General features: G+C 44.4%; 1 protein-coding gene across 1 annotated transcript in view; it reads right to left on the bottom strand.

Annotated features, from left to right (window-relative positions):
- Positions 1-355, bottom strand: part of LOC138751723 (glycerol-3-phosphate dehydrogenase 1-like protein) — a 62,224-nt gene extending 61,869 nt beyond the window's left edge. Inside the window, exon 1 of the mRNA XM_069914396.1 lies at positions 192-355. Within this exon, the coding sequence (XP_069770497.1) occupies positions 192-235 (44 nt within the window). The 5' untranslated portion in view covers positions 236-355. The remainder of the gene's footprint in view (positions 1-191) is intronic.
- Positions 356-15,721: the final 15,366 nt, after the last annotated feature.

Genomic DNA, 15,721 nt, shown 5'->3' with positions numbered 1-15,721 from the left:
ATGCAGTGAAACGACCACATTCCGAGCCAAAGGTAATTTCACACATTCAAACCGTGCAACAACAAAAACACGTCCCCCCGAAACTGAACGCCAACGGGGCCACCGCGCACTGCCCTCTCCCCCCCACCCCCTCTCTCGAACAGCGACCAAACCGGGGGGGCTCGCAACCACATCCCCGTCACCTGACTCACCAATTTCCAGAGCCAATAATGCACACGTTCAGAGGAGCAGCCATTTGCGCCCGAAACGAGTGAAAAGAAGCCACCCTGAATTTGCACTTGACGTTGTGTCGCCGCAGCTGGAGTGGAAGTGCCGGGCGTCAGCAGAAAAGGCTGACAGCCGGCACTGAGCATGCGCTCAGCCCTCCGCTCCGGGTCAGCTGATGACGCTCCTCCCTCTGCGGAGGCAACCGGGCAAGGGGCGGGGAGCAGAATGGCCCGCGCCGACTTTTCTTCTTGATGGGCGAGTGCAGGGAGGAGCTCCGTATCGGACGGAGTAGAGTCCAATTCCCCCCACTCCCCCCTTTCAACGTGTGTTCTGGGAGGGAGAAAGTCGTTGGAAAATGTCTATCAGAAATAAAACCTCTAACGTTGTTCTCTTTAAACACGATTCTAACGACCTCCTAATACCATTCACGGGCCGTGTGGACATGATGCGCTTGCCTTTCGAGGATGCCAAGGGAGGAACAACTCTTGGGGAAACCCTCGACAATCAGGATGGTCAGGTCACCCCCCAAACCTCCCCAGCTGGCCAACAGCTCTTTGCGTAGTTGAAGTTCCTAATCCAAGTATTACCAGGTCATCTCTTTCAAAACTCTGGCTTGGAATAATTCCTTGGGATTAAATAGATTTTCAACATTGATATATCTTTGTTCCACAATACGATCAGTAATTTCTAATACAGGTATCTGCTTATTTGTTCTCCAGTATTTCTGGGATTAGGGTGTCAGGTATATCTCATGGGCAAGTCAGTATGAATTTCTTGACTTGTTTGTGCTGGACCTTTTATTCTCCAGTATTTCTGGGATTAGGGTGTCAGGTTTATCTCATGGGCAAGTCAGTATGAATTTCTTGACTTGTTTGTGCTGGACCTTTTATTCTCCAGTATTTCTGGGATTAGGGTGTCAGGTTTATCTCATGGGCAAGTCAGTATGAATTTCTTGACTTGTTTGTGCTGGACCTTTTATTCTCCAGAATTTCTGGGATTAGGGTGTCAGGTATATCTCATGGGCAAGTCAGTATGAATTTCTTGACTTGTTTGTGCTGGACCTTTTATTCTCCAGTATTTCTGGGATTAGGGTGTCAGGTTTATCTCATGGGCAAGTCAGTATGAATTTCTTGACTTGTTTGTGCTGGACCTTTTATTCTCCAGTATTTCTGGGATTAGGGTGTCAGGTTTATCTCATGGGCAAGTCAGTATGAATTTCTTGACTTGTTTGTGCTGGACCTTTTATTCTCCAGAATTTCTGGGATTAGGGTGTCAGGTATATCTCATGGGCAAGTCAGTATGAATTTCTTGACTTGTTTGTGCTGGACCTTTTATTCTCCAGAATTTCTGGGATTAGGGTGTCAGGTATATCTCATGGGCAAGTCAGTATGAATTTCTTGACTTGTTTGTGCTGGACCTTTTATTCTCCAGTATTTCTGGGATTAGGGTGTCAGGTTTATCTCATGGGCAAGTCAGTATGAATTTCTTGACTTGTTTGTGCTGGACCTTTTATTGTCCAGTATTTCTGGGAAAATTTCTGTTCATTTTTATTATCAAGGCTTCACAAGCATATGCAGTAGTGAACATTATACCTCATTATCCTTAAGGAGATCCTTGAATTGCAGGATAGCATTAGATAAATTAACAGAATAGTATAAACAAGGAGGCTTACAACTGCCAAACTTCAAAAATTATTATAGAGCCGCACAATTAAGATACCTATCAGATTTTTATCAAACAAGGGAAAAACCAGACTGGACGAGATTAGAATTAGATAAAATAGGGGAAAAGATACCTGAACACATATATAAATGGGACGAAAAATTGGTACAACATAGAACTTCCCCAGTATTACACCATCTCCTCAATATTTGGAAAAAGATTCATGTAGAAAGAAATAAAACAAATTATCAATTACCAAAACTAATATTGACGCAAAATAAGCTACTCCCTTTTACAATAGACAACCTTTCCTTTAGAAAATGGGAAAAAAAAGGGATTAAAAGAATAGAAAATTGTTTTTCAGGAAGTAGATTCTTATCCTTTGAACAAATGAGAGATAAGTACAATATAACTGGAGATACAGCACTGGCATATTACCAACTGAGATCCTACTTGAAAGATAAATTAGGAAGCAACTTGAGTTTACCAGAGGGAAGTAACCTTGAATATGTGATTACAGATACAATGTTAATCAAAAGATTTATAACAAATATGTATATTAAACTGCAAGAAAAGGAGAATAAGGAAACAAATGGTAAAACTAAACAAAAATGGGAACAAGATTTAAATATAAAGATAAAAAAAGGAAACATGGGAGAAATTATGTTCTGGAACGATGAGAAATACAATAAATACGAGGCTACGTATGATACAATATAATTGGTTACACAGACTATACATTACACCGCAAAAGTTAAATAAATGGGTCCCAACAATATCTGATAGATGTTTTCAATGTAAAAAAGAAAGGGGAACAACAATTCATGCAATCTGGACATGTGAGAAAGTAGAAAAATTTTGGGATGATCTCAATCAGACATTAAATAAAATAACAGAAAACAATATACCAAAGAATCCAGAGATCTTTCTCCTAAGTAACATAAAAAATAAAGAATTTGGAATTGACTTGGAGGATGCACAAAAAAAATTTGTTAAGATAGCCCTAGCCGTAGCAAAAAAATGTATTATGTCAACCTGGAAATTGGAAGATAATTTGAAAATACAACAATGGTATATAGAAATGAATAAATGTATTCCATTAGAAAAAATAACATATAGTTTAAGAAATAATATTGAAATATTCGAACAAGTATGGGAGCCTTACATTAAATACAATAGCGAAAACCTACCGGGAACAAACATTACCTAAGTTGATGGAAGGAGAAGAGAAGAAAAGAATGGACTCAGTAGAATTTCTGGTGTATTTTTGTTGAATGACAACATTGTCTGACTGGCTTAATGCAACCTAGATTGTATACCTAAAATGGATGAGAGGGGGGGGGTGGGGGGGTGGCTTGGGAGGAGGGAGGGGGGGGGGAGAAAAAGTCACTGTATATGTGTGAAAAAGAAAAAGTGTATATCATGGCTAACGTGATTTATGGTGTGAAAAATAAAAAAAATTTAAAAAAAAGGAGATCCTTGAATTGCAAGGATCACGAATATCGTTCCACAGTGCTATCATTCACAAAGGCTCCAGAATTTGGCCGGGACTGACAGAGGGGTTGTGGGTAGTGGTATTCCAATACACCTGCTGGGTGGTAGAGGGCCATTGTTTTGGAAGGTACTGCAGGTAACATCTGTTCTCATCTGTAAAAACAGACCCAATATATTTGATTCTGTACTGACAATAACCACACTAGTAGTGTGAGTATAAGACAGCTTTAATAAATTAATATGTACACTAAGAGGTCTTGTCTCTCTGCAAGATGAACCTGGAAGGCTAGATTGTAGCTCTGGACTACTTTATATTCAAGGTCACCAGGATGACCCCTGGTGGGTGACCTAGTGGTGTAATTACATATCACCACATTCACCCCCCCCTTAAAATATTGTTATTCCCCCTGCCCCCCCCCACCCATCCTCCTTCCCTTGTTTGTAAGTTCATAAGTCCAAAATTTTTCGTGGCTCCTGTTGCTTTCTGGACCTCCTCGGTAGTGGAATAGGGGTGGGGAGTGAGGTCTGCCTTTTGGCCTTTCTTGGTGGAGGTGTGGGAGTGGGAAGTACTAGATGGCCATGTGGGCTGGGGATCCTCTTGTATGGGATTAGGTCCTGCCATCAAGTCTAGGGTGGTGATATTTTGTGGGGCGGGTGTATCCAGGCTCCTGATTTCTGGGGTCGGTGGTATAGTCCTCTGGGGTGACTTGATAGACGACTGTTCTAGTGACTGCTGCTGCGCTCCTTGTTGATCCGTAGACATCTGTGTTTCCTCTGCGTTGTTCACACACCCAGCCGGCGCGAGATCCCTGGTGGCCACCGAGTCTTCTCTTCCATTCTTCCATCTGGGAATGTGACGAATGCATACTGAGGGTTCGCGTGCCTCAACTCCACTTGATCCACCAGTGGGTCCGCTTTGTGGGGTCTGCAGTGCTTCTGGAGAACAGGTCCTGGTGTCATCATCCATTTAGTGAGCACTGTGCCCGTCATGTTAGTGGCAGTACACAACAAAGAACGTATAGAGTGTAGGGCTTCTGGCAACACTTCTTGCCATCTAGTAACAGGCAGGTCTTTTGCTTTTAAAGTCAAGAGGACCGTTTTCCAGATAGTGGCATTTTCCCTTTCGACTTGTCCATTTCCCCGGGACTGTAAGTTGTAGTGTGGCTGGTAGCAATTCCTCTCTCGTGCAGGTACTGCTGTACTTCTAAGCTCATGAATGCAGCACCCCTGTTTGTGTGTATGTAGTTCAGGTACCCAAATATGCTGAAGATGGGTTGGAGGCATTTTATAACCATGGCTGCTAATACATCAGAACACGGGATTGCGAAGGGGAAATGGAAATATTCATCTATTACTTTTAGTAAATAGACATTTCTATTATTGGACGGGAGCGGGCCTTTAAAATCAAAGCTGAGGCGTTCAAAAAGTATGGTAGCTTTTATCAGGGTGGCTTTGTCTGGCCAGTAAAATTGCGGTTTGCATTCCGCACAGATGGGGCAGCTCTTGTTCACTGACCTCACTTCCTCTACCGAAAATGGGAGATTTTGGGTTTTAATGAAGTGAAACAGTCTAGCGACCCCCGGGTTGCCCAGCTCATTGTGCAAGCTCTGCAACTGGGACGTGTGGTTAAGGATGGTACAAGTGTCTCTGGACAGCACGTCCGGGGGCTTGTTGAGTCTCCCGGGGCAGTATAGAATGTCATAGTTAAATGTAGACAATTCTATTTGCCAGCGCAGGATTTTGTCGTTTTTAATTCTCCCCTTGTTCTGGTTATCAAACATAAAAGCCACAGACCGTTGGTCCGTGACGAGGGTGAAGTGTTTCCACGCCAGATAATGTTGCCAGTGCCTTACTGCTTCCACAATGGCTAGGGCCTCCTTCTCTACTGCTGAGTGTCTTACCTCTGACCCCTGTAGAGTTTGCGAGAAAAAGGCCATCGGTCGTCCGTCTTGGTTTAGGGTGGCTGTCAGAGCCACATTGGATGCATCTGTTTCTATTTCAAACGGGATCGACTCATCTATGGACTGCAAGGTAGCTTTAGCGATATGGTCCCTAATGTCCCTGAATGCTCTGGTGGCTGCTGGGCACAGTGGGAAAACTGAGGCTTTTATAAATGGGCAGGCCGTGTCGGCATAGTTGGGGACCCATTGGGCGTAGTAAGCGAACAGTCCCAAACACCTTTGTAGTGCTTTCAGCAAGTGTGGCATTGGGAGGTCTAGGAGAAGGCACATACAGGCTGGGTCTGGGCTGATTTCCCCATTCTGCACTATGTAGCCCAGGTTGGCAACTTCCTGGCGCTAAAGACGCATTTGTCTCTGTTGTATGTTAGGTTCCGGACCGGAGCGCTTGACGTCCTGCTTTGCGGAAACTGCCAAAATGTTTGGCCTGGAAGTCAGCCTGAAGAAAACTGAGGTCCTCCATCAGCCAGCTCCCCACCATGACTACCAGCCCCCCCACATCTCCATCGGGCACAAAAAACTCAAAACGGTCAACCAGTTTACCTATCTCGGCTGCACCATTTCATCAGATGCAAGGATCGACAATGAGATAGACAACAGACTCGCCAAGGCAAATAGCGCCTTTGGAAGACTACACAAAAGAGTCTGGTAAAACAACCAACTGAAAAACCTCACAAAGATAAGCGTATACAGAGCCGTTGTCATACCCACACTCCTGTTCGGCTCCGAATCATGGGTCCTCTACCGGCACCACCTATGGCTCCTAGAACGCTTCCACCAGCGTTGTCTCCGCTCCATCCTCAACATCCATTGGAGCGCTTACATCCCTAACGTCGAAGTACTCGAGATGGCAGAGGTCGACAGCATCGAGTCCACGCTGCTGAAGATCCAGCTGCGCTGGATGGGTCACGTCTCCAGAATGGAGGACCATCGCCTTCCCAAGATCGTGTTATATGGCGAGCTCTCCACTGGCCACCGTGACAGAGGTGCACCAAAGAAAAGGTACAAGGACTGCCTAAAGAAATCTCTTGGTGCCTGCCACATTGACCACCGCCAGTGGGCTGATAACGCCTCAAACCGTGCATCTTGGCGCCTCACAGTTTGGCGGGCAGCAACCTCCTTTGAAGAAGACCGCAGAGCCCACCTCACTGACAAAAGACAAAGGAGGAAAAACCCAACACCCAGCCCCAACCAACCAATTTTCCCCTGCAACCGCTGCAATCGTGTCTGCCTGTCCCGCATCGGACGTGTCAGCCACAAACGAGCCTGCAGCTGACGTGGACTTTTTACCCCCTCCATAAATCTTCGTCTGCGAAGCCAAGCCAAAGAAGATGTTAGGTTCCTTTCCTCGGCTGCCTGGAAGAAGCATTTTAAATTCTCAAAATCCTCCTGAGTGTGGCCACAGATTGTCACGTTGTCTAAGTAGAGGAACACCGCTTTCAGTTGGAACTCATCTACTATTCGGTCCATTTCTCTCTGAAACAGGGACACTCCATTGGGTGACATCGAAGAATTGCAGAAATTGATACAGCCTGCTGTCTGCCTCAAATGCCGTGTAAATGTGATCGCTGTTTCTAGTGGGCAGTTGGTGGTATGCCGCCTTCAGATCTATGGTGGAGAACACCTTATACTGCGCAATGTTGTTGACCATGTCTGCTATGCGTGGCAGGGGGTAGGCATCTAGTTGTGTAAATTTGTTGATTGTCTGGCTGTAATCCACTACCATGCACAGTTTTTCTCCTGACGACTACAACCACCTGGACTCTCCAGGGGCTGTTGCTCTGCTCTATGCTGCCCTCCTGTAGTAGCCTGCGGACCTCTGTCCTAATGAAGACTCTGTCCCTCGGGCTGTACCTCCTGCTCTTTGTGGCGATTGGTGTGCATTCTGGGGTTAGGTCTGTGAACAGTGGAGGGGGTTTTATGTTCAGGACAGACAGGCTGCAGTGTTGTTTCTTTGTAAGGCGTAGTGTGGGGTGAGGCCCGTTGAGCACTATTGGAATGCTTTCTAACTGGCACTGAAAATCTAACCCCAATAGTATCGGGGCACAGAGGTGAGGGAGTACTAGTAATTTGAACCCTTTGTATTTTGTGCCCTGGATTTCTAGAGTAACGCTGCAAAACTGCTTTACCTCAGCCGCAAGGCTGCTGGCTGCTAACAGGATCCGGTGCTCACTCGAGCATGTGGGGAGGGCAAGGCGGTTGACTAACCCTGGTCAATAAAACTTTCAGTGCTTCCACTATCTATTAAGCAATTTACCCTCACATCATTAATTTTGATGCACACAATGGCATCAGATAAATTGTGTGGACTCACCTGATTCATGCGCAGGGAAGCAAGTCTGGCGTGTCCTTCCATCCAATAGTACGGTGTCATATTCATCTCCTGAAGACCGTGTCCTCTGCTCTGTAGCATTTGTCCAAGGTGGCTGGCTGCACATGGCTTTCTTCTGTTTGTCTGTGGAGGAAGAAAAGCAAAAGCTTTCATGGCTCTCATTAGCATGAGAATGGGCCTTGGCTGTGGCCTTGGGGCTTCTGCAGACTTTTGCATAATGCCCACATTTTCCACTGTTGGAACAGACATTTTCTCTGGCAGGGCAGAGGACTCTGGGGTGCTTTCTTTGTCCACATTGTGAGAAACAGAAGTACCTTCACAGAATTTGCTCGAGACAAAAATTGAGAACAAAGAACATTTATTATACAACAATGCAAAGTTGGGTGCTTCCCCTTACCCTGGGAACACACACGTACACTGGGGCTCACCCAACTTTTATACAGTTTATTTCAGTATAGAAGTACCCTCCCCCTTACATTCTTCTGCCTCCTGGATGAGTTTGGCATTAGGCAATCCTGTCTGCCTACGTGCTATTTCTGTGAACTTGGAGGACCAGGGGGTATCCTGTCGGTGTCCCGTCATGTCATTGTCCTTATTCACACCTTCCTGACTCAGGGCTTACTAACTTCTTATATGCAGAACTTGCTAATTCTGTCTAAAAGACTAGAAGACACTTATCTTATTCAGACTAACTTTACTTCCTACATTCTATTATCTATCCTTAACCTATTCATACTGGCTTTATTCATTACACATATATCCATACTAGTTTTCTTCATCTTTCATATTTTCATATTAGTTTTACTCATCTCTCACAATCCTCACTTTTCTTTTAGCTACGCTTCGTGAATTCTCAACTGGAATCTATCACTTGTAAACTTGGTCTTTTTCCCAGCGGGTCAGTAAACGAACTGCAGTCTCAGCATCATCAGACAGAATTTGGGAAACATACATCCTTTGGGTTATAGTGTTCTGACGAGGGGTCCGTTGAATTAAATACTGAACACGTCTTTAGGCAGGGGAGCACCATAATGGCCAGAATAGTGAGTCCAGCTGCTATAAGGGCTGTGGGTATCAGACTCCAATTACCAATAAAAAGTCTAGTCCATCCCACACCGGACCAAGGTTGCCAAGTCTGAACCTGGGCATGGGAAGATTTTCGAACTCCTGAAGAAGTGTCTTTAACCGCCTGACCGTTGTGAGCATTGTCATTAACCAGTCTTTCACAAAAGCTGCCTTCACAGCCAACGAGTAATCGAGAGCCAGGCGGTTTTGTTGAACTGTGGCTCGTATCTGTCGTCTTTCTTCAGCCCATAAATTCAGGGCCATCACTGTCTGTTCGGTGATGATCTCCAAGGCTGGAGTCTGATTAAACAATTTAAATGCCAAGCAGGTGTTCTGGAGCAGCTTACATCGTTTACAACTGGAACTCCCCTTACAGTGGTGGTTCTTAACATTCTGAATGTCTGTGTGACCCAAAGGATGATTTACAGGAGATCAAGTTGGGGAGGGGGGTTTCTTGTCACTAAACCTGTGAGTTGCAGCTTGTCTGCGAACATTAGCATATGTATTCACTCTATCATCTCTGCTACATGTACAATCCTGATTAACATTCTGTCTGTCATTGTCCCACCATCTTCTTTGTGCTATCTCTTTAAAACTCCTCTTTTTAATATCTGTAGAGGCCGGAATACAAACCAAGTCTACTCCCCTAGGCCGTTCTGTTCCCCTGGTCCATGCTGGGATCCTATATTAACCCATACTAAATAAGGTACCCCACTATGACTATATACCTGCACCCTGTCAGCATTCTAAAGGTAAATAATTGTCACCTCTGCTGCCCCTATTCCAGTAGGACTTAATATATTGTGAGCAATTTGGTGATTTCCCAAAAATTGGGAACCAACAAGTAAACAAAACAGCAAATGGTAAAAACATTACAGCACTTTTTCCCGGCATAGTGTAACTTTCAGATCAGAAGGATGAAGGACTGCACGCCAGGTGGAGGGTAGATTATCAATGTCTTTAGTCCGTGGATCAGCAGCTTGTTTAATTCGTTCTATGTGAGTCCACCCCTTTTCTTTCGTTTACACTGCAGTGTCTGTAATCAAAAGTACACAATAGGGGCTGTCCCAGACAGGTTTTAGTTGGTGATCTTGCCATGCTTTTACATATACTCAATCACCAGATTTAATAAAATGAATAGGATGCTAATAAACCCTTCCGTTTTAATTCCTTTAGAGAGGCAGAAAGTCCCTTTAAATATTTGGATATGTACTGGTCGTTCGCCTCAGGGGTAGGGTTATTAAAATGTGACATACAAGTTTCGAGTATACCATCTTTCACCAACTGGTCGATTACTGGCTGCAGCCCCTTTCGGCCAGCCATCGGAATTGGATACTGCTTTCGTCTAATTACTTGCTCAGGATCTTTTAACGTAACTTGCAAGGGAGGAATATCTAACACTCCTCTATTGCCTCTTTTTGCCCATACTCCAGGATTTATTAGTTACCAATCCTCCTCGGTTAATACATACAATTGAACCCCGACACCTGATTCCTGTGGTCTGGAGGACCGATAGCCAATTGGTCCTGAAAATCTCATCCTAACAAACAAACTCTAGCTTGGGGAACCAGTAGAATGTCCTCTGTTACTATCTTCTCTCCCATTTGTATTCTTACATCCCTTAATACAGGGACCGTAAAATCTCTTCCTCCTACTCCCGAAATCATCACTGTCCCCTCTATCTTAACACCCTCGGGTGGTTGCAAAATACTAGACCGGGCTGCCCCAGAATCTACTAAAAAGGTCATCTTGTCACTGTGGGGTTCTATGCTTAAATTTACCAATGGTTCTCTGTGCAGCCCCACGGTGTGTATTGACTGAGAACCGTGACCCCCCCTATTCATAATCTGCTTCCATCTGTCGGACTCTGGCTTTACCCTACCCTTAATTTAGTCTATGTGTTGTCTGAGTCCAGCGTGTTCGTTAAATGAAGTGATAGGAGAATGTATTCGGTTCATTTTATTACACAGCACAAGAATAAAGCTTAACAGAGCTCTGGTTCAGTCATTAGTTCATAGGTCACATGCACAGTGAGCTATTCCCCAAGACTGACCTCTACTGTCCAGTCTCTACAGTTTATATAGCTCAACCTTATACAGAACAAAAGTTGGCTTTCTTTGCTAGATTTTTTGCATAAGATTTATCACAAGTAATCTCCTGCTCTGCAGATATCTGGGGTGTAGAGCTCCCATCTTAATCCTCAAGGCCAGAATATCCTGTTGTTTTGATCAGAAATCAATTCATATTTCTTTGATCTCATCTGGCCATATTCTTCTGTTCTACTCAACACCTCCTTCTGTTTTAGCCTTCTTACTGAGTTAAGTTTCCATTCTCTTTGTTTCTGGCAGTCTCTGTCATGATTCTCTTTGTTCTTGTCTGGCCATCTCCTGTGCTCATCAACACCTCCTTTTGCCTTAACATTCCTACTAAATTGTTTCATACATATTCTCTCTTTTGTATTTTGGGAACAGACAATTCTAAACTACTTGTAATCAGCCAACTTTGCTACATACTGTGGCTGCCCCTTACTTACATTACTCTTTCCCTTCATCATGAGGTAAATATTAAATTGTTACATAGTTCTGGATTCATGTATACAAACTGAATAGTACATAAGCATATATTCTACATATTTTCTATGATTAATTAACCCCTATATTCCAACAGTGCTTTCTAAAGCTTCTGCAATAGTTTCTGCCTCATCTAGCCCCACCATTCCTTCCTCCAGCAATCAATGTCTCGTCTCAGTGGACTGTATGCCCACAACAATTCTGTCCCTAATAAGGTCCTCCGCATACTCCTGAGCTGATACTGCTTTAAAGTTGCAGCCTCTCGCCAGGTCTTTCAGAGAGAGTATAAAGTCTTGTTGGAACCAAGGGGTTAAGTAATCATAGAAAATATGCCTATGTACAATTCATTATGTATTCATTAATCCAGTACTATGTAACAATTTAATATTTACCTCATGGTGAAGGGAAAGAGTAATGTAAGTAAAGGGCAGCCACAGTATGTAGCAAAGTTGGCTGATTACAGTAGGTTTAGAATTGTCTGTTCCCAAAATACAAAAGAGAGAATATGTATGAAACAATTTAGTAAGAATGTTAAAAAAGGAGGTGTTGATGAGCACAGGAGATGACGGCCAGACAAGAACAAAGAGAATCCTGACAGAGACTGTCAGAAACAAAGAGAATGGAAACTAACTCAGTAAGAAGGCTAAGACAGAAGGAGGTGTTGAGTAGAACAGAAGAATACAGATGAGAACAAAGAAATAATTAGAAATATCTGGGGTATGAATTGATTTCTGATCAAAACAACAGGATATTCTGGCCTTGAGGATTAAGATGGGAGCTCTACACCCCAGATATCTGCAGAGCAGGAAATTACTTGTGATAAATCTTATGCAAGAAATCTAGCAAAGAAAGCCAACTTTTGTTCTGTATGATAAGGTTGAGCTACATAAACTGTAGAGACTGGACAGTAGAGGTCAGTCTTGGGGAATAGCTCACTGTGCAGGTGACCTATGAACTAACGACTGAACCAGAGCTCTGTTAAGCTTTATTCTTGTGCTGTGTAATAAACTGATTGTTTAACCGAATACCTTCTCCTATCACTTCATTTAACCAACACGCTGGACTCAGGGGACACATAGACTAAATTGAGGGTAGGGTAAAGCCAGAGACCGACAGTCTCTGGCAGACTTCCCTACTTGTTGTAACCTGGTCATGAGCCTGTACCGGGAGTGGATTTCGCTATGCCCCTTACTGTAATGCCGCTGTAAATTCCTCATTGCCTCTTGGTAGGACCTGGCATCCTGTATAAGGGAGTAAGAGTGGTCTCCCAGCTGCGCTAACAGCAGCATTAATAGCTGCCTTAGCAGCCTCCACGTAATTCAGAAAGCATCTCTGCCAGCGGCCGAAGTGCGTGCCGGCTCCGGGACTTCTGGGGTTGAGCTCCAGCCCGTCTGGTCGCAGCACATGGCTAAGCCGCAGTCTCTGGTCCCTTAGGTAATGTGGGGGAACCCCAGGGGTCGTTCTCAGTCTCCACATGGTCTCTGGGTCTAGGTGTAGCAAGGGCGGACCCTGGGGTACTGGGACCTGCTGGTAGAGCCTCTGTGGGGCTTGTGTCTGCTGGAGGAGTAACCTGGGTGCTTGGGGCTGTTGGCTGAGTCTCTGGCTTTGGGACGTTTGCAGTGGGCTTAGGGTGGATCACAGTGGTAGCGTCAGGTCTCCGTGGTACTGGGGAACTGCTGCTGGGGGAGTGACGGTAGAGGTGTCTGCTTTCTGTGGCTCTGGAGTGGTTGGGAATTCTGCATATACTTGGTGATCGGGAGCATGACTTGTAGAGATCCTTCCACCCAGGCTTGTAGTGGCCCTTTTCTGATCAGACCGGGGTTTAGGGTCGGCAGCGCCTGTACTGGCAAACCCATGGGCAGGCTGGGCTCTTGGCCATTTTTTACCTGCCCTATCGTACTTCTGTGGTCTTCCCTGCATTTTACCACAATTCCAATACAGCAGTACCTCGCCATCTCTGACCTCGGATGCACGTGCGTGCTGGTCGTCCCCGGATTCCATTCCTCATGAAGAGACTCCAGGTGGTCGGGAATGCACGTTGGAGTAGAAGCAGCTTCCACCCTAGTAGCTATGATATTAGTTTATTAAATTGTACTGACAATAACCACACCAACAGTGTGAGTATAAAACAGCTTTAATAAACTAATATGTACACTAAGAGGTATTGTCTCTCTGCAAGACGAACCTAGAAGGCTAGACTGTAGCTCTGGACTGCTTTATATATAAGGTCACCGGGATGACCCCTGGTGGGTGACCTAGTGGTGTAATTACATATCACCACAGATTCATCTGCATTTTGGGCAATTCCCCACAAATGAAGATGGAGATAGATTAGGAGGTCAATCAGCCCTGGTACATTACTGAGCATGTTCCTCATTTGTCCAACCACCTTTAGCTGCTCTATCACTGACTTTTTTTCCACTGCAAGATTAAAAGACGGGACATTCAGTGATGTTTGCAAAGGATCAATTTTAATTCGCAGCTCCTCAGTAAATGAAGCAGCCTGTGACTTGCTGCTAGTCCTAGGCTGTGAAGACTTAATTATGGCATAAAACCACCAGATGGTGACCATGTCCAACAACAATTCTTGATGTTTAACACCATTACTCTTGCCATTACCCACTGTCAATTTTATTAGGTGTCACCACTGAACAAAAATTAATCTGGACAGGTATATTCATACTGTGGCTTGATTGGTACCCTCATCCATCACTATGACTATTCATTTTCTCCATTACCAGTGGCTTTAATATGTATCATATACTACAGTGGTTCTCAACCTTTTTTTCCACTCACATATCACTTTAAGTAATCCCTTACTAACCATAGAACACCTATGGCATCCACTGATCTACTAAGTGCACTTCAGTTACTCAGCTGGGTTACTCTGACAGCACCTCCCACACCCATGTACTCTTCCACCAAGTTGCACATCATCATAACCTCATCACTGCTGGGTCTAAAAATCCTTGAACTCCCTCCCCAATGGTATAATGGGAATACCAAGGACAGCTCACTGCCACCTTCTCATGGACAATTGGGAACGGGCAATAATGCCAGACCAGCTAGAGGCACATCCCAAAAATTATATTTTTTTAAAAAACTCATAGAACCTCTATAGATCTAATTGATCCTTACAATACAAGATTTGGAGTGCAAACAAAGTCATCCATAATGTTAGAAATTAAAGTACCTTTAAAGAAATTGCTCGAGACAAAAATTGAGAACAAAGAACATTTATTACTACAACAATGCAAAGTTGGGTGCTTCCCCTTACCCTGGGAATACACACATACACTGGGGCTCACCCAACTTTTATACAGTCAATTTCAGTATCAGAGTGCCCTCCCCCTTACATTCTTCTGCCCCCTGGATGGGTTTGGCATAGGCAATCCTTCCTGCCTACGTGCAGTTTCAGTACACTTGGAGGACCAGGGGGTATCCTGTGGGTGCCCCATCATGTCATTGTCCTTATTCACACCTTCCTGATTCTCTGGGCTACAGTCTCTTGATATGCAGAGTTGACTCATCCTGTCTAGGGTTGGCTAATTTCATATGTATAAATCTGTGTATGGTTAGCTAATTAGAAATGTATGACTTGGTACTTCTGTCCAGGGCTAGGAGACCCTTATCTGATCCAGACTACCTCAACTTCCTACATTCTATTGTACCTTACCATTCCTTATCTTAGTCCTATGGTCTTGTCACAAAGACTAGAAGATTCTTATGTTAATCGTGCTGACTCTGCTTTCCTGCATCCTAAGCCCCAAGCTTATCCTGTTTGAACTGGTTACAGCCATTTTACTGATGAACTTTAGTTTCTTCCATGTTCATAATTTTAGATCAATTTTCCCATCTCTCACAATCCTCACTTTTCTTTTAGATCAGTAATACTGATCTTTCACCATGATCAGTGTTACTGATCTTTGGTTACTAGTGTCAGTGTGACTGATCCCCCCCCCCCCCCCACCCTTTCCTCACTTTTCTTTTAGATCAGTAACACTGATCTTTCAAGTGTAAGGTGTAGTTTTACCCAGCTGGTCAATAACCGAATTGTAATGTCTGTGTAAAGTCTTTAGGTAGGGGAGCACCATGAAGGTCAGAGTAGCGAGTCCAGCTGCTTATTAGGGTTTTGAGTATCAGGCTCCAGTTCTCAGTAAAGAGTCTAGTCCATCCCACACGTTGAAACATTGAAGCAGTGTCTTTGAACCACCCGACTTTTGTAAGCGTTGTCCTGACGAAGTCTGTGAGAAGCGCTGCCTTCAGCAGCGAACGAGTAGCAGTCTGTGAGAAGCGCTGCCTTCAGCAGCGAATGAGTAGCAGTAGTCAGGCGGTTCCGTTGAATTGTGGCTAGTATCTGATGTCCTCTTCAGCCCCGAACCCTAGGGCCACCGATCTCCGAAGGCTGTTTGGAGCCTGATATTAAAGTGTCA

The sequence above is a fragment of the Narcine bancroftii genome, chromosome 1 (genome assembly GCF_036971445.1).
Source record: "Narcine bancroftii isolate sNarBan1 chromosome 1, sNarBan1.hap1, whole genome shotgun sequence".
Classification (NCBI taxonomy): domain Eukaryota; kingdom Metazoa; phylum Chordata; class Chondrichthyes; order Torpediniformes; family Narcinidae; genus Narcine; species Narcine bancroftii.
Note: the sequence above shows the minus strand (reverse complement) of the source record. Positions and strands in the feature narration are given on the sequence as shown.